The 19,863-nt window shown below is 45.8% G+C and overlaps 1 protein-coding gene across 4 annotated transcripts in view; it reads right to left on the bottom strand.

The window, feature by feature from the left end:
- Nell1 (neural EGFL like 1) overlaps positions 1–19,863 on the bottom strand; it is a 916,515-nt gene that overhangs the window by 807,591 nt on the left and 89,061 nt on the right. For all 4 annotated transcript variants that reach the window (XM_045145536.1, XM_045145534.1, XM_045145535.1 and 1 more), the window contains one exon: positions 6,482–6,632. In XM_045145536.1, coding sequence (XP_045001471.1) covers positions 6,482–6,632 — 151 coding nt within the window. The remainder of the gene's footprint in view (positions 1–6,481; positions 6,633–19,863) is intronic.

Below are 19,863 nucleotides of genomic sequence, written 5' to 3' on the forward strand. Positions count from 1 at the left end.
AGTAGTATCTCACATGCAAAAATCTAAACAATTAACTAAAAAACTAAAATAAACTAATAGATTATCTTAGTAAGATTTCATAATTTAAGAGCAGTACATAAAATTCACTTGCATTTCTACTCTGTAGCAATGAATAACTATACAGTTAAATTAAGACACTAACTCCACCTACAATAGCATCAAAAAATCCTCAGGAATAAGTTTTTTAAATCTCTGAAAAACTAATACTCTGAAGCTAAAAAGAATTGGTGATGAAGACCTAAATTAATAGGAAGACACTCCATATTCACTAGTCAGAATCTTAATATTGTTAGAACAGGGTGCCCCCAAAGTGATACACAAATTTGATGCAATTCCAATTAAAAGCTCAACTAACTTCCTTTCGGAAATTAACAAGCTAGTGCTAAAGTTGAGATGGAAGTTCAAGGACACTTGAGTAACTAATGCTGAAAAGAAGAGGAAGGTTGGGGCCCACTCTTCCTCATATCAACCCTTAGTGTAATACAGCTGAGGTACCTAAAATAGTACTGTCATGATGGCAGACATAGAAATCAAGGAAACAGAAAAGAAAGTCCAAAACACACCCTCACATTTATGTTTGATTAATCTTCAATAAGGGTGGTAAAAGTAATTCACTTGGTAAGGGGAGAACTCACATAAGTCCACAGGCAAAAGCACAAAGTCACACTCTTACCTTCCACCATACACAAAATTTAATTCAAAAATATATCAAAGAGCTAAGTAAATATAAGATCAAAGCCTATAAAATCTTCAGAATAAATCATAAGAAGTTTAACTGCCTATGACGCCAAAATATGAGTAACATAAGTAAATAACAAAAAGGAAACTAAATGCCATACTTTTTTTTTTTAATTTTTGCCTCCACGATGTCACCAAGAAAATGAAAGAGGACAATCCACAGAATGGGAAAAATTCTGTCATGTATCTGATTAGGGACTTGTATCTACAACTATAAAGGACCATTACAGATCCGTTATCAAAGGACAAATGACCCAATTGAAACTGCACAAAGGATCCAAATAGACGTCTCTTCAAAGACACACAAATGACCAATAAGATGATGGGAGGTTCCCAGCGCCATTTGCCAAATGTAATTCTACATGCAAGGAGTGATGACAGCAAAGTCACAAGAGCGGCTGCCACAGATGGAATGCCAACAACTGGTCCTGAGGGGGCACAGGGCACCCTGCTCAAGGGCGCGAAAGGCATCCGTTCCTGAGCAGTTCACCCTGAGCCCCCAAGGCCTCTCCTGCGTGCTTATCCAAAAGAGTGGACACACAAAATCGGTACATCGCTGCTCACGGAGGCACTGCTCAGAGGGGCCGAAACAGATGTGCACGGCTGATGAGCAGGAACATAGACAACACTCCACCCAAAGACGGGGCCGCAGACACCGGCCACAGCACGACAGGCCTGGCAAACACGACCTGAAGAGTGAGAGAGCACAGTCGTAAGGCCTCCGGGATCGGGAGATGGCTCCATTTCCATGAAATAGCCTGAGCAGGCGAATGTACGGACAGAAAGCAGACGCGTGGTTACCCGCGGCTGGGCGGGGCCGGAGGGCCGAGAATAACAGCTCGGTATATGAGGTCGCCTTGGTGGGGGTGAAATGTTCCAAAATCAATGGTTGAGCTGTTGATGAATGAAAACCTGGTGACTATACTAGAAGCTACAGGATGAAAAACAACTGGAAACTCAGAATTTCATCATGCCCATCGTATCTCAACCATGGCAAACATATGTTACTAACCCTGATCACAGCAACGCAGTGAGCATCACAGGAGAGAAGCAGAAGGAACATGAGGGTCTGGCTCTCCTGCAGTGATCTGCCCACCAGAAGCCTGACCACCTGCTACTGGGCAGAGAACAGCCCAGCCCTAATCAGTAACCATGTTATCCAGTCAAATGCCCATGCTCAAAATGTGAAAGGCAATTTGTTCCTCTGGACACTGATATCCTGGTAAAAAATAAATAATAATAAATAACTGAAAACGATGAGAGAGTCTTACTCAATTAAGATGGAACCAATTTGAGATTTCTGGTAATAGCTTACTTTGTAAATATTTACTAGATGTATTCTTTTCAAGGTATTGCATTTATTTATTTATTTATTTGCAAGAAGAGAGGGGGTGGAGAGAGAGACTGGGTGTGCCAGGGCCTCTAGCCCCTGCAAACAAAATCCAGATACATGAGCCACTTTATTTGTGTATCTGGCTTTACATGGGTACTGGGGAATCGAACCCACGTCATTAGGCTTTGCAGGCAAGTGCCTTAAGTGCTGGACCATCTCTCTAGCCCCATATATATTCTTCTCTAACTATTTTCTTACACACCAAGTCCTTGGCTAGATGTTAATCTTGTAAAGGAAATCGCGTCTTCCATGTTACTTAGAGCCTCTGCAGCTTAAATGCTCAGTCATGTTGCTACACTTAGGCTAAACAAATACAGAGGAAGACACCAAAAAATTCAGAGGGGCGTAGCTCGGAAAACACTCCAGGGACCACTAAGAGAAAACAGTCACCAATAGCATGGATAAGCAGGAGACCCTAGAGAGTACAAAATCAACCAGCCAGTCAAGAAGTATACACTTGTGCAATAATGGCACACCTCTGCAAGTAATCAACTATTCTCTGACTGGACATGAGGCCTCATATCTGGTACTAGAAACCAAATCAGAATCCCATTGTCAGGAAACTCACAGACTTCAGAGAGAAGCCTCCACTGCTCTCTGGAGAAGGGAGGGCTTGCACACCAAACAGGAAAAAAAAAAAAAAAACTCTCAAATTTGCATACTCCTTTAACTCAAGCTGCTCTCACTCTTCTTTGGAGAATCTGCCTTATTTTAAACATGGCACAGAAAACAGAGACTCAAGATCCACCAATAAGGTAAGAAGTTAGCTAACTGCCCACCGTGAGATATGTCACCTCTACCACATCTTCCACAGCCCAGGAGAAATTGCAGGGCATAAACACTGCTCTTACTGCTAGCCTGACAACCATCCCCAGGTTGATGGTGACAAACATCAAACCAAAACCTGCCAAAGGGCTGGAGGGATTGCTTAGTGGTTAAGGTACTTCCGTGCAAAGCAAAAGGACCCAGGTTTGATCCCCAGGACCCACATACGCCAGAGGCACAAGCTGGCACATGCATCTAGAATTTGTTTGCAGTGGCTGGAGGCCTTGGTGTTCTCTCTCTCTGTTTCTCTCCCTCCCTCCTTCCCTCTCTTTCTCTCTCTCTCCCTCCTTTCCTCCCTCTCTCCCTCTTTCTCTCTCAAATAAATAAATAAAAATAAAAATAAACTATCAAAACAGAAGCTCAGAGAACTCAACATTAAATGAAACTGCCAACAATATACTTGATTTCTACAGTACTCAGGGAACATTGCAGATGAGGGGCAGAAAGATTGTGAGAGCCATGGAGTACCGGGCAGGAGTACCCTGAGGCCCCATCCTCAGCTACCTTACAGGGAGGGACTGACTGAGACCTTCATGACCCCACAGTAATTACCATAACCCCACTGAGAGGAGTCTTCAAGGTAATGGGAGCTGGGATGAGGGAAAAAAGAGAATAACTTGTTACAATTAACATAAAATTATTATAAATCTAAAATGATATAAAACCCAGGGAGGGGATATGTTTTCTATCCTGTTATGTGTCTCCTGTTTATAAGTCAACACTTGAGGTTTTCCTATTACAATGACAAGTGATGAGAAATGTCTCCACTCACTGACCCTCAGGCTCAACTTGAAATCTGCCTACAATGGAAGATGAGGCAGCCTTCAACAGCATGCTTGCACACAGGACTTTATTTTTTTTTTCTAAAATAGGAATTTTAGTTACAAAGGAGAAGCTGGAAGCCAGAGTTTCAAGAGAGACAAGGAGAAGAAAGGTGTTGGTTAGGAACGGCCACTCAACACTCGTGGTTTTTTCTGGTCCCGCAAAGCTTGGATTCTCACCCACATCCTACAGACAGGGGAGCTGCACTTCCAGGTGTACCAGAGCTGAGTCTCCAGGTGGAGGCTGGGGCAGCACCCCTACCAGGCTGGCTCTGAAGCTGCACCACATGCTTCTAGTCTAATCTCTGCACTTCCTGGGAAATATATGAAGACCAGTGTTTTACCCTTAGGCAAGTGTTTGGCCCAGCTGCCAAGGAGACCCTCACATACCCATCCTAAAGCCAGTGGGACAAGGACACCACTGTTCCATGGCTGGGACGCTGAGAACTAGTGTGACACCCAACCTTGATCACACAGAACACCTTTGACCCACCCACATCTCTCAAACAAGCACGTCACCTTATTTTCTCGGGTTGACCAGCCAGTTCACAATGTTGGCAACAATCACCTTCAAAAGAATCAGGCTGTGCCACGACTCCCTGAGACTGAGAGCAAATCTACCCATTAAAACACAAACCACTGACTCTTGGGACTACATGGGATCCCCTTCAGTTTTCAGCAAACTTACCTTTCCTCCCTGCAGTTCCTCAGCTCTGAGACCACGTGTCGTTCTATCTGCTTGATGCCACTCCCTTCCCTCCCCTGCTGGATTCTTCCCAGTCCACAGCCATCTCCCCACATCATCTCCCCTAGCTTCTAGCCCAGGGAATGTAGCAAATTTACAAATTTTGAAGTTTGTTGCACACTGCTTGGTGACACTTTGATCATTTATTATTAATACCATTTTTAGCTTTTTATTGTGGCTATGCCTTGATTTCTACATGACCAAACAATGTAAAACCTTGGAAGATTTATTCCTCAAATTTCTCCATAAAATCTGCCATAGCACCAAGAACAAAGAATTTTCTTTAGAAATATTTTCTACAGACCAGGAAAGATTGAAGCTTCTATCAAAATTTTAAAATGTTGGGTCACCTAACCATTATGACCTTGAACTCCAAAATAAGATGGTCTTTGTTGGACTTAAAACCTTATACAGCAAGGTTAAAATCCGTGGCCAAATGGTCTCTTTTAGAGCCGGGCTTGGTGGTGCATACCTTTATACCCAGCACTTAGGAGGCAGAGGTAGGCAGAATAATATGAGTTCGAGGCAGCCCTAAGACTACATAGTAAGTTCCAGGTCACCCTGGGTTACAGTGAGACCCTGCCTCAAAAAAAAAAAAGGTCTCTTAAACTTATATTCCATTTAGTATGGAGACTTTCATCCAAGTTTTTCACCACAGCATTGAGAATTTGCAATGATCTGGCTTGTACTTACCTTTGTAATGTCCACCCTCACAGCGCACCCCAAATTCTCATCCCCTTTCCAAATATGTTTTAGGTTCCAGTTACTTATTTATCCACTTGATCTTGATCATTCTTAAAATCACAGCAACTGCTATCTTCAGTGAACTTTCCATCCTTCCCTTCCCAGTCAGCTGTCAAATAGCAACTCATTTTATCTTTACATAATTCTCCTTTCTATAGCCTTTCTTCACTACTACAACCTAAAAGCAGACTTTCCCAGCCTCTTATGCCCTGAAAACAAACTTCAGCATCATATCCACAATGCTTGATAAGACTCACCTGTTTATATCCCCTTCTAACTTATATGTGCCACAGAGTAAACATTTGAAACCATGCACTTAATACCCCAGTGTTGAGCACAGCATCTACTGAAACACACAGCAGATGCTGGTGGAAAGCTGTTAAACCCAACTAGTAAACTTGTTTTATGACTTAGATAGACTAGTTTGGGCGTGTTTACACGAAGGAGGTCAACAGAAGACCAGGTAGGGTGCATTTACAGGAAGGAGGTCAAGGGAAGACCAGTTAGGGTGCGTTTACACGAAGGAGGTCAACAGAAGACCAGGTAGGGTGCATTTACAGGAAGGAGGTCAAGGGAAGACCAGTCAGGGTGCGTTTACACGAAGGAGGTCAAAGGAAGACCAGTCAGGGTGCGTTTACACGAAGGAGGTCAACGGAAGACCAGTCAGGGTGCGTTTACACGAAGGAGGTCAAAGGAAGACCAGTCAGGGTGCGTTTATATGAAGGAGGTTAACGGAAGACCAGGTAGGGTGCGTTTACACGAAGGAGGTCAACAGAAGGCCAGGTAGGGCATGTTTACATGAAGGAGGTCAACGGAAGACCAGTTAGGGTGTGTTTACATGAAGGACATCAACAGAAGACAGGCAAGAGAGACAGTCTTAAGTTCTCATTGTAGAATAAACATAAACCCACTTTGACCAAAGTGAATGCTTACTGAAAAACAATCTAACATTAATGTGCTTGACAGAAACAAGTCCAAAGTATCCAGAGGTTGCCACAGAGTCTTCACCTCCTCACTGCAGAAAAAGAAAGCGCTTTATTTTTCCTAGTGTGCTGTGTGGCACACAGGCCACTCTGGTATACATGGCAAATTTCAGGCTAACCAAGGGCATATGGTGATATCCTCTCTCAAAAATTAATACATTAATATGATCAATTAAATTAAAATAAAATGAGAAGGAGTTTCCTTCCTTACCTATGTTCCAGTTCCCGGATGGAGAGTATGACACCCGAAGTCGACGGCTTCTGCTGTACAGTGGCCAGAAAGGTGAATTCACTCTTATTCCGGAACAACTGGATTAACTTCTCACTCACATGGGGGGCTGCATGAATCTCTCTCTCCATATCTAGGAGTCAGGAAGGAAGAGCAGGAGGAAGAGGGAGAGAAAAGGGGGAAAGGAGGAGACCACAGAGAAGGAATGATGTGACAAAAAATGTAGAAGGAGAAAGAGGGAACATGAGAAGAAAGAGAAAAGGTCACTGTTAGAAATGTCCAAGGCCCCAGAACGCTTTTAAGACTTTCCCCAGTTGTCAACAGCTTTCATACAAGGTGCCATACTTTCAATGAACCCACAGAAATGCTCTGTCACCATGCCCACTTTCCAGTGTGACAAGTTCACAGTTGGCCAGACAGTGATTCTCGGACATGAATTTGGCAAGATGCTGAGCAATTGCACCGCTGCAAACCAATCAAGCTGCTGTGAAGAAGGGAAGGGGATGTCAGGTGACCGGGTCTTAAATTCAGACAATCTGGCCGGACGTGGCGGCACACACCTTTAGTCCCAGAACTTGGGAGGCACAGGTAGGAGGATTGCTGTGAACTTGAGGCCAGTGTGGAACTACAGGGTGAGTTTCAGGTCAGCCTGGGCTAGAGTAAGACCCCACTTTTAAAAACAAACAAACAAACAAAAGCCAGTTCAGAGAATCCTGGCTCTAGCTGCACTCAAAGGTGACTGAGGAGCCTCCAGTGTCACTTTCCTCTCCGGGCCTTGCACCTAGTGGAGACCAGCACCCGGCCTCCTTTGCGTAGAGCAAGACATGCTCACGTCAGTAAGTGTCCCTTTCTCCGCAACCATCCAGGGCATGACTTTCCTCATGAAATATTTAATAACGTTGAGACCAGTTCAGCAGCCCAGAGTTGTGTGAGCACAGCAATATCGTCACTTTGTTCTCAACTCAGACTGATCTTTGGCACAGAAATCTGGGTATTAGCTCCTTATTTCACACTCCACCTCCCGGCACACGAGAGCAAAGCTAGAAAACATGGGACTAGGGAGACAGCTTAGTGGGTTAAATGCGTGTCCCACAGGCATAAGGACGTAAGCTTAGATCCCCAGCAGCCAGGTAAAAGCCACGCATGAGAGAGTGTGCCTATGACCCTGGGAAAGCGGACACAGCAGGATGCCTGGGCATGCTCACAAGCTAGTCTAGCTGAATGGCACACTCTAGGTTCAGTGAAGAGACCCTGCCTCAAAAAAAAAATAAGGTGGAAAGTGATTGAGGAAGATCCTTAACATCTACCTCAGGCATGAGCACACACACACATATGTGTGCTCATCTATACACGTACCCACACACGTGTACAACACACACACAAGAAAAGACTGTGCAGAGGAGGCTAAGTGGGCATCAAAGGTGATCTTTGGTGATCTCCTCTCTCACCCTGACCACCTCTTCTGGCTATACAATAACTAAGTAGCTATTTCTCTAGGACCATGTGAAAATCCCTTGCAAGATGTAGAACTTTACAGATCTGTAAGCAATGTTGCAATCATGTATAATGACCTTGAGGAATCAAATCCTAAAGTGTGGCTTCTGAAAAGGAAACCTATGAATTACTGGCCCTGAGCTCCAGTCTTGTCATCTGAATAGAAGGGATGGAGAAGGTGATCTCTCAAAGCCTTCCCAGCTTAGCCCAGAATTCTATGAATTTGTTTCATATACCTAACAGAAAGGAACAAGTCTGTTAAAAATATTTTATTTATTTGTAAGGAGAAAGAGAGAGAATTGTCATGCTGGGGCCTCTTGCCAGTTCACGTACCACTTTGTGCATCTGGCTTTACATGGGTACTGAAGAATTAAACCCAGGCCATCAGGCTTTGCAATCAAGTGCATTAAACCCCTGAGCCATCTCTCCAACCCAAGAATGAGTCTTGGGCTGTGATTAGCAGAAAACAGCTATATTAACTTGGGCTGTGGTTAGTAGAAAACAAAGTGACTGTTCTACAGAGACCCTCCAACCGAGGAAAAACAGTCCACTAGTACAAAACCTTCCTGCATCACACTTGCTTTTCTGGCCAGTGAAGGTCTTCCCTACTGTACCATTTAGTGGCATTGTGTCAGCCCTGTCAGAGCCTGACATTAGAAAAGAAACACTTAAAGAAGGCCACTACACAAATTTCAATGCTAGCGGCAGAATACCTTCCACTGAGTTACTGGTCAGGGAGGTCCCTGGGGTCCTAAAACAACAACACAAGCTATTGTCGAGGCTCTTGGTTGCCCACCAGAGCTAGATGTAAGACCCTGTTACTGAAGACAGCACATGATTTTGCCTCAGGACGTGGAGAAACCAAGCTTGAACTGAGCTAGAAGCCTCCTCCCTGCTCACCAGCTGCCATGATGCCATGAAGGAGAGATGTCATTGGCAATCTGGTGCAGTAACATGCATATCTGCTATCTGTATATGAGGTAACCAGTTGCTACCTGACTGGATTTGAGGCCTCCTATGTAGGAAGAAATTCATGCCTGGCCTGGCACTGAAAACCGAGTCAAAAGCCAATGGCTGGGAAGGTCACAAGCCCTCGGAGAGAACTGCTTTTTTTTTGGATACACTGATATGCTATGCCCACCAAATCACTCTCTAAGTACTTGTCTTTATGCCTATATTTTAGTGCTTCTCTCACTTCTAGTAAGAGAGGTTTGTCTTTTCACATGGCACACATTGTTAAGAATGCACCCCTGAGCCCCGCTGAAAAGATTAAAGAGCAAATAGCAGGCCGGAGGGTGAGGAGGGGTTCCCGCTACCACATCGCAGTGAAACTCTGAACACGCATGTCTGACTTTGCCCAGCCGCTTTCTTTCTCTGAAAGCATGTCTGTCACTACAAGTCCCGTGGGGGAGCACACACTCCACCTAACACTGGAAGGGTGGAAGGGTTCTCGGTCTCCTGATGGGCCAAGAGGCAGCGTGTTGTACCCAAACAGAGTAACAGCAAAACTCTCACACTGGTGCCTCGCCTAAGAGCCAACGCAGAGGCCATGGGAGCACAGACGCGAGCATGCCAGGCCTGCTGCCTCAGCCTTGGCCAATGGAGAATACATTTTCACATACGCAAGGAGAACCTCAAACAGGGCCAACTCCTGTGCAGAAGAGCACATCCTTCTGGCCCGAGTTCACTCACAGTGTCAGTGGTCTAAAGGTAGCGCCCCGCCCCTTGCTCCTCTGAGCTGAAAGTCGTGTTTCAGTCTGTGGAGCACAAGACACTTCCCAGCTCAAAGCTGACAACCACCTGTGAAAGAATCCCCGCTGTGGAAAAGGAGGGAGGCCCTTGTCCCACAGTCAGGTCCTGCGATCTGACCTTGAGAATGTCAGATCCTCTCGATCCAAGCAGCTCTCATGGAAGCAGAAAGCAGTGAGGACACCAGGGACTCGCAGCTTTTATGTAAGTGATGTCCACTTCCACAAACAAGTTCACAGTGACACTCCATTAAGCCTTCAGCAGCTCCCAAAGGCAGAAAGGTGAGAGGCCAACAACACTGGACACAGTACAGTGCCAAGCCCATGACCACTGCTCAGCGTGGATCACTCCGCTGAGGGTATGGGATGCTGTCCAGAGCCTTAGTGCTGTGCCCATGTTACAGATGAGGAGGTGAAGGTTGTCAGAAAAGAAAAAAAAAGCAAGCCTGGTGTGGTGGCACACGCCTTTAATCCCAACACTTGGAAGGTAGAGGTAGGAGGATCGCCATGAGTTCGAGGCCATCCTGAGAATACATAGTGAATTCCAGGTCAGCCTGAGCTAGAGTAAGACCCTACCTTAAAAAAAAAAAACAAAAAGAAGAAAGAAGAAAGAAGAAAGAAGAAGAAGGAGAAGGAGAAGGAGAAGAGAGACAGACAGAGAAAGAAAGAAAGAAAGAAAGAAAGAAAGAAAGAAAGAAAGAAAGAAAGAAAGAAAGAGAAAGAAAGAAAGAAAGAAAGAAAGAAAGAAAGAAAGAAAGAAAGAAAGAAAGAAAGAAAGAAAGAAAGGGAAGGAAAGAAAGAAAGAAAGAAAGAAAGAAAGAAAGAAAGAAAGAAAGAAAGAAAGAAAGCAAGCAAGCAAGCAAGCAAGCAAGCAGGCAGGCAAGCAAGCAAGCAAATTGGGGAGTTGTCTCATTCAGTAAAGAGCTTGCCACACAAGCATGAGGAGAGGACCTGAGCTTAAATCCCCAAGACCCATGCAGAAGGTATGAATGGTGCCACACACCTGTAATCCCATACTGAGGTGGTGGAGAGGAGACAGGAGACCATGGGGCTTGGTGGCCAGCTAGCCTAGCTGAATTGATAAACTCCATGTCCAGAGAGAGACCTCCATCTCAAAAATAAATAAATAAGTAATAAGGTAGAGAATGATTCAGGGGGATCTACATATCCATCTCTGGCCTCTACGTGTGTGTGCACACACATACACACACACACACACACAAATTAAAAATACAGATTTCCCCCTTGAAACATAAAAGGATGCTACAGAAATAAAGAAGAAAGGAGCACTACAAATAAAGGACCCATCATCACCTTGCTGTCACTCATCGAGTGTGCATACATAAGTCACAAGACAGCAGACTCTCTAATCAAGCTCAGCAGGCTTGGTTCCCCTAAAGACCCCTAACCTCCTTAAAGAGATTAACTCCAAATGGTCTGCCTGTGGGGCAATTAACTAGAGCTGTGCTCAGCTCTCACTGCTCATGTGGACCTCCATGGCAGTTCAGGAAGATGGGTGGAGGTGTATTTTTGGCAGTAGCTGGCCATCAGGCTCCCTCAGTGTCATGTTTTTTCAAAGTAGGATCTCACTCTAGCCCAGGCTTGACCTGAAATTCACTAGGTATGTAGTCTCAGACTGGCCTCAAATTCATGGTGATCCACCTAGCAATGCCTCCCAACTCGAGTGTCACGTTAATCTACCTTGCCAAGAGTCTGAGCACTCAGCAGCCACGCCCACTGCAAGGTTAAGAAGCTCCAGGCACAGAAAGATACCGAGGTGAGCAAGAGCTCCTCTGAGCCCGGCACTGCAGACACAACATGGGTCAGCGTGGATCTCAGGACAAGGAGCTAAGAAAGACAGACAGCCAACCTTGGCAAGCATTCATTTGATCAGCTTGGGGGTGTAACAATCGTGGGCATTCTCAGGAGGTGTCACAGGTCTGGAATGACCTGGAACAGGACCATAGGGCTCCTCTTCAGGGGCTGATGTTTTGCTTAAGGGGCAGCATAGGGTAGTGGTTAAGAGTTCAAAAGCTAAAGGTCTGCTACCTGCTAATAATTCCAGTGTGTTTTTGCATGTCTGTTGCAATACTGGGACTGGAACCCAGGGCCTCACACATGTTTAATGATCACTTGCTCCCTGAACTAGTTCCACAAATTCTTTTTCCTTTTTTCCTTTTTTTGTCTCCTTGAAACAGGGTCTTGCTATGTTACCCAGGCTGTCTGTGAACATTTGATCAAATTTCTGCGAAGCAAGAATGACAAATTTATACCTCGGCCACTAGACCCAACTCACATTCCAGTTTTGTCTCTTATCAGACAGGTTGGGTCAGTTAACCCCTCCATACTTCAGAGTCCTCATCTGAAAAATGGGAATAAAATCACATCAACTACCCACAGGGATAGTAAGAAGATGAAATCAATGAGCAGATGTTGAACTCTTAACACAAGGAAACTCCAGGCTGGAACTGCAGGGCAGGGTTGGGTCTGGCAGGGCGGGGGAGTGCCGCGCATGTCGGGGGCAGCCAGCACCATGGGAGCCAGGTACTGCTCTGCGCTGAAGGGCATGTTTAAACGTGCCACTCCCAGATCTCATCTGCTTAAAAGAAAATGGACGTCCAGCCTTTCCAATCTAGATCCAGTCAGCCAGCCCCTGAGGATTGAGTTTACTCAGAACTTTAAGTGTGTTAATTGATCCTCATGGCAGTCTGGTGCTGAGTGCTACCACACCCACATCGCAGGGGAGGTGCAGGAAGCCTTCGGTGGAGTGGGACCCCTGAAACTCAAGTACCCCTACCCAAGGCCAGCCTCCAAGGTCCGCTGCCTCTCCTCTCAGACACACCGGGACTTCAACCCTAGCTTGGCCATGTGCCTTTCTCAGCCCTTGAGTCATCTGGCCTGTGACTCGGGGCTGACGCTGCTCCTGCCAGCATTTTTTGATGACATCGCTGCCACAACTCCTCTGCATGTTTCTAAGGAGCTCTGCAAAAACAGACCAGAGAGCTGCATGCTCTGAGTTTTGAACTGTTCCAAGTGTCCTTGTGAGCATGATCGTATTGAGCACAGGGCATTCCCACCGAGTGGACATGAGCCGCCGCCCTGTGAAGAGGAGGGTATCTGACTCAGAGGAAACAAATGACCTGCCCAAGACCCCACCTCTAGTGAGCAGCAAAAGCATTTCCTCTGACTCAACTTTCAACTCTTCTGCAAAGCTCTGTGCGACCCCTAATCTAGACTAGCCTCACACCAATGACGAGTGTCCCCCACCAATGGGCGCCCTCCTCCAAGATCCCAAGCTAAGCCATGTATTGAAAGTGTGGCCTTTAGTGGGCTTGGAAAGTTGGAGTGGTGGCCTGACCAAATTATAAATACTTCCCTCATGTGCACATACCTAATTTTCAGGTATGAAAGAGACATTTTAAACACTACATTGGACTTGACTTTATCACATCTACTCTGACTCAACAGTAAACACTAGGGTACCTTGTTCAGCTGCCAAGCCCTCTAATTTATGATTCTTCATTATAAATCATTTTTTTACACATTGCTTCAAATGCGGTTTTTAAAGAATAAAAATCTGCCTGCCCTGAAATGCACAGTGATTTTAATATGCAAACCTCCTACAGAGATGATGTCTCATTTTAATTATTGTTTCGGCTTAATGGGTTTTCATTAAATTAGAGGCTGGAGCAATTACTAGGGTGAACAGCTAATGTTTCTCAGGTAAGCTCCTGTGATTCTGTGGGCAAGAAGACAGTCACAACACTGAGAAGCCCAAAGCTAAACTCTTGCAAAAACACTTGTATCCAGGCTCACAGAGAATAGTGTTGGCGAGTTCTTTCCTCGGCTTCAACATACAGCTGTCATCCCCGTCCTGGGAGACACAGGCAACATGAGCACACATTTATCTTGGGGCATCTTAGTCACCTAACTTTCCTGCAAGAGTCCAGGTAGCCCTGACATCCATCGAACTAGAAAGCACTTTTAAAGTGAGATGTCAAACCACAGGACGACCCGCTCCTCCTGAAATCCTCTTCTCACACAAATCATTTGGTTGGCTTAGTGGATTAATGTCTGACTCTCCACACCTGGGAAATTGGCCCAACTTTCAATAAAGGATGTTGTGTCTAAAATCATATTAATTAATAAGCTTTCAGGGGCTCAAGAAGAAATGACTTGAGTGGCCTCAGAAGTATCTTACCCCAGAAACTACACAAATTTGCCACTCCGGAACAGGCAGGGCAACAGCACTGTCTCTGGCAGGCATGAAGGAGGAATGAGAAGAAAGAGGGAAGGAGGGGGTCACACCTATTGAATTGGGTCCCAATGCTCAGAGGTGGAGCCCTTTAAGGGGGGGGGGGGGCTTCCCCGCAGCAGTCTGCACCTGCAAAGGACTTTCCCCAAACTAGCTAAAGAAGGAGAAAGCTACAGGAAGTCCTTCCAGAAAGAACTGGCCTATTAAGGCCAGCCTGGCCCTGGGCATGTCAAGAAAACCACACAGAGGCCTTCTTCCTCACGGGGGGGGGGGGGGGGGGGATCTTTCCTCAGCTGAAAGGAAATGAAGCCATGCTGAGACCCAGATAACCCAGCCATCACTAAGTGATGAGCAACACCTCATTCTCACTGCCACCTGGTAATCTGTTACTTTTTTATTTACATGCTTCTGTGTATGGGGTGTGGGGAGGCACACGCACGCCACAGCACATGTGGGGAGGTCAGAAGACAAGCTGGGTCCTCGGTCCTTGCTCCCCACCTTGTTTGAGACAGAGTCTCTCTGGCCGTTTCGCTGCTGAGAACACCAAACTTCCCCTAGAGCTCGGGAGTCTCCTAACTCCACCTCCCATCGCCAGGGCATGCTGTGATCATAGACACATGTGCTATTTTCATCTGGCTTTATGTGGTTTCTGGGGAGCCAAACCCCGCCCATTGGGCTTGCACAGAAAGTGCCTTGACCTCTGAACCATCACCTCAGCCTTCTTCTTCATGACTTTAGTTGTGCATGCTCCTGGGAACGGTGTAGCAATGCCATGCATGTATGCATGTGTAATGAGCAAATCAGAGTAATTAGCTTCTCCATCCCCTTCACCCTCTTGTATTTTTGCAAACACCATGACGGAGCACACGTATGGGATGCAGTGTGACAAGTCCGGTACAATGTGCAGGGTAAATCAGAGCAGCTGCTGTCTCCGTGTTCTTAGCGTGCCTTCATGGGGTCTTTCCACGCCTCACAAACCCTGTAACAGGCGTGCTCCTGACAGGGAAAGTAATCAGAACTCTGGAAGGTAATGCTCTCTTTCAGCATTTTTTTATTCCCACTGTCCTAGAAGCACACCGTCAGCTCTTGGATCAAATGCATTAATTTAATTACACGCCTTGTTAGCTAATTAGTTCCAGAGTCACTGCTGGGGGATGTCCCCTTGCTATTTATCTCTCTTGGCTACAGGATGTCTGTGTGTTCAGCTTCCTAGGAAGCCACACATTATTGGCCTTTTAACCCTCAGAAGGAGGGATAGGAAGGACTGGGTCACCCAGCACCCTAGGTATTGAACAGAAGCTCCTAGAACTGTGAGCATCTTTCCATAAAGGGGACTACAGGTGTGGGGTTTTTTTTCCAGACTTACTATTTTTTGTATTTTTCTTAGAAAACTGATGTCCTTTTTAGGGATTCTATTCTGACTCCATTAAACACTAACATCACCCTTAAAATGAATCATTGGAAATGCCATTGGCCTTTTGAGTGCTGACTGATCACTTGCAGGTTCTTGCCTGACCCACTTCCTACTGGTACTCTTCCAGAGAAGGGCCACAATCCTGAGCTAATGCACCAGCCCCCACTGACTAAAGGTATTTAAGAAGAAATGTGAAAGTGCCAAGTAGAGAGAAAATTGGTCTTTGATCACTGTTGCAAATAATTTGGCTCCTGCCTGTCCGAGAGTAACAACATGAGTCCTCATTTTCAGTGAATTACTACTTCAGTGTGTTAAATATTGTTTTCATGATATTTCATTTCAAAGGGTGCCTGTTAGGTGCCCAGAATGGCTTTTCTGGGTTTTCCAATAGACATTGTGCTCTCTGAACTGTGCACGCTGAGAAGGGCAGTCATTTTATCCTATGCATTGGCACTGGGCCAAAGGGGAGCTCTCCATTCCAGGGCAGCAGGAGGACCAGAGCGGTGCTGGACACAACGAGAGTCTCCGTGAGGATGTTCCTTGACTCTCCTCGCACATGGAATTCTAGCCACATTCTCCATCTCCACCCAAATCCCACCCGTTTTGAGGTCTAACCCAACTTCTCTAATGCCAGAGCTCTGCCAGCCAGCAAAGGAGGTTTTCCCTGTGGCTCCTGAATTCAATCATGTGCTCATTCAAAGCCATCCCTGTGTGGCGCTCTGTGCCAGGCTCCACAGCATGCTGAGTCACACAGAGACACATCGTGCCTTCAATATCCTGCCAAAACCAATGGACAGATGGCAACCTGACTTCCACGACCCTTCCAGAACCTGCCCACAGTGGTCCTCATCTACTACTGAGGAGTCTGTCCTATAAACACTGCATTCTTGTGGTTTCCTTCCAGCCTCTTGAGTTGCCATGAAGTTCCTTCCCGGTGCCTCTTCTGTGGGCTCACTAGTTGTCCAAACCTCTCAGCAAGCACTCATCCATCAGCAAGCCCGAGTCTGCCCTCAGCTGCCGCCAGCACACTCCATTCCCTTCCACTTCCCACCTCCTCCCTTCAGCCTCCTCTCTCCCTTCTCCAGCCCTTTCCCATGTATCCACTGTTCGTGACCTCCATCTTTCACTTTAACTCCTCAAGCAGCCGCCTGTGCACCTATGGCTGCTATTACAAGCCACTGCCAACAGCCAGAAGTCTGAGGTGGACCTCACTGGCCCAAAGCCAAGGCACAGCGGGGTTTGCGGGAGGAACACCCTCCACAGGCTCATGGGTTTGGACACGTGATCCCCAGCAGGTGGCGCTGTTTGCGAGGTTGTAGAGCTTTCAGGAGGTAGAGCCTCCCTGGAAGGAGTGAGTCACTGGACATGAGCCTTGAGGTTTCATAACCCAGCTCTTGTCCTGTCGGCTCTGTCCTTCCTGATCTGAGGACATATAAGAATCCCTGCCACATGTCTTGGCCACCCTGAGCACCACCATGCCACCCCCGCCACGACAGACTACCCTCTCGAACTGTGGGCCAAAGTAATACCTTCCTCCCTTAAGTTACTTGCTGTCAGGTATTTGGTCGCAGAGATGAGAGAAGTCACTCACGTTGGCAGTACTGTGCTCCTCTGGGAGCTCTGAGGACAGTATGACCCTCAGTGTTTGCCAGCTTTCCTTGGTTTGCCTCCATTCTCAATGCCAGCATCATAGCATCTTATTGTAGACGTCTCTGATTCTGTGTGCTCATCGCTACTTCCTCCAGCTTCCTAGTTCCAGGTCATGAGGACCCTTGTGATTATACTGAAGTACCCATATGACACAGGGCAATGGCCCCACCTCAGGACTTGATCACTTCTGCAAAGTCACTCTCACTATTCAAAGTGAGCTGTGAGTTGTAAGACCAAGGTGTAACATAACACCACCCATTGTGATTTCAGAATAAAATTCTAACTCTTGGGGCTGGAAAGATAGCTTAGTGGTTAAGGTGCTTGCCTGCAAAGCCAAAGGTCCCAGGTTCTATTCCTCAGTACCCACGTTAAGCCAGATGCACAAAGTGGTACATGAGGCTGGAAGCCTTGGTAGGCACATTCTCTCTCCCTCTCTCTCTCTCTCTTCCTCTCTCTCTCTCTCTCTGTCTGTCTCTCTCTCTCTCTCTCTTTCATATACCTTTCTCAAGCCCCCCACTTTCTCTCCCAAATAAATAAAATAGTTTCAAAAGAACTTGAGTTCAATTTGTAGGCTCCATTGGAGGGAAGGAACTAAAGAAAAGCCATATATAGCAGTACACGCTCACAACTTCAGCGCTAGGAGGTGGAGACGGGTTGATCCCTGGGGCTTGCTGGCCAGTCAGCCTAGCCTAACAGGTGAATTACAGGCCAATGGGAGGACTTGTCCCCAAAAAAGGTAAGTGACACCTGAGAAACAATGCCTGAAGTTGTTTTCTGATCTCCACATACATGTGTACACATGTGTATATGTCCCCCACATGCACTCATTAGCCTGTACACAGAGAGAGGAAAAAAAAAGAAAACAAATGTGACTAACAAAACCTTGCATAGCAGGACCTGATCAACGACATTAAGCCATCTCCAACCTCTTGCCTCCAGCTCTCCAGAGGTCAGGGCATCCTTAGGTTCCACTGACACACAAGCTCTCCCCTGTCTTTAAGGACTCTGATCAGGCCATTCTTATGCCCAGAACACACCTTTGCACACTCATCTCGGGCTATGACTCATCACACACTCAGGCTTTAGTTGAATTGTCATTTCTTGAAGTCACCCCAAGTCCCAACTAAAGTGGATTCCCTGGTCCACATCCCAAGGGCATTTCCTTCCTGAGCCTACGCTGGTGTATGTGCAGATGCATTGAGACTTATCACTGTGCTCAAGTACCCAGCACCACACAGCGCACAGGACAGGTATTTATGGATGGATGGATGGATGGATGGATAGATGGATGGATGGATGGATGGGTGGGTGGATGGATGGATGAAATGGATGATTATAACTCTCAACAACATGTTCTGAAACTGTATAAAACAGAAATTTAAGATGTGTACCTGGAAAAAAAATGATCTCAAAAAATTCATGCAGGCTCTCATAACTCCAAGTCAGCACCTGGGTGGTTTTCTGCCCAAGGCTCTGGTGCCGAGGTGATGTGCACTTCTGCCAAAATGGCTTGTGCCTCCGAGCAGCCCCCGGAGGACCAAGACAGGTTTATTTGTATTTATCCTGCTTATTTAAATAACAAGGAGACCATCACAGAGAGCAGGTACATTTCCATAAATAAGGCTGTTGAAAATCCTACAGCTACAGAGATTCAAGATATATGCTCAGCAGTTGGACTTAATGCATTTCCTGAGAAAAATGAAATGTGCTCCAGAGAGTGGAATTGCGATGTTCAATACAGAGGCAGAGCTTGAGTACAGCTCAGACAGGAAGATGGGCATCCTCTGTCCTGTACAGTTCCCACCAAGTAAGTCCGTAATGTTGTGTGCAGCGGAAATGATGCCCAAACTAAAAACAACGATGCAAAAACCAGGAGGTGGTGACCCAAGTCTTCCACTAGGAGAGGGAAATAAAAAGGGGAGTGAAAGAAGTGATCCAGTGTGATCCTAGGCATGTGGTCCTTCTGTAAGAGACATGAACGGAGGCATCTTGCTGACGTCATTTAACTGAACTGTGAGCGTTTGTGTCTCCATCACCAGAGTTGACACTGAAGTACATTTACACCAGAAGTTTGCATCCAGCTTTTATGAAGTATAAATAAAAAGATTTTCATGGTTTTTGTCTTTTGATGAGTTCTTGTGGAAGAAAGAAGAATATTTTCAATGCACAATGACTGTTCCATACATTACTTGATAAGCTGTATCTGTCTTCTATATAAAAATGTATTTTAGGTAATCAAGTTTAATAAAATTTGAAAGACAGGTTTTGTTCATATTTTAAGTTAATAAGTTTTTAAAAATTAATTCAAAAAAAGTCATACAGGATATCAGAAGGCTCAAATATCCAAACATATGCTCAGCAAAAGAAACACCTCTGGAGGTATCACTATACCCAATCTAAAACGATACTACAGGCCCATAGTAACAAAAACAACTTGGTACTGGCATAGAGACACACATGGAGAACAATGAACAGAACTGAAGACCCGGCCCTTAGGTCAAGTAACCACAGCTACTTGATCTTTGACAAAGGATCCAACAACATACACTGGAGAAAGGACAGAATCTTCAACAAATGACACTGGACAAACTGGATGACCACATGCAGAAAAATGAAACCAGACCCACTCATCTCACCATGCGCAAAAATGAAGTCCAAATGGATTAAAGACCTCAATTTAAGACCTGAAACTCTTCAACTACTGGGAGGAAAAATAGTAGGAATTCTATAGGAGTGGGGAAATAACTTCCAGTAACCCAGAAAATTAAACAATCACTCAACCAGTGGGATCTAGCTTTTTCAC

The sequence above is a fragment of the Jaculus jaculus genome, chromosome 3 (assembly GCF_020740685.1).
Source record: "Jaculus jaculus isolate mJacJac1 chromosome 3, mJacJac1.mat.Y.cur, whole genome shotgun sequence".
In the NCBI taxonomy this organism is placed as follows: domain Eukaryota; kingdom Metazoa; phylum Chordata; class Mammalia; order Rodentia; family Dipodidae; genus Jaculus; species Jaculus jaculus.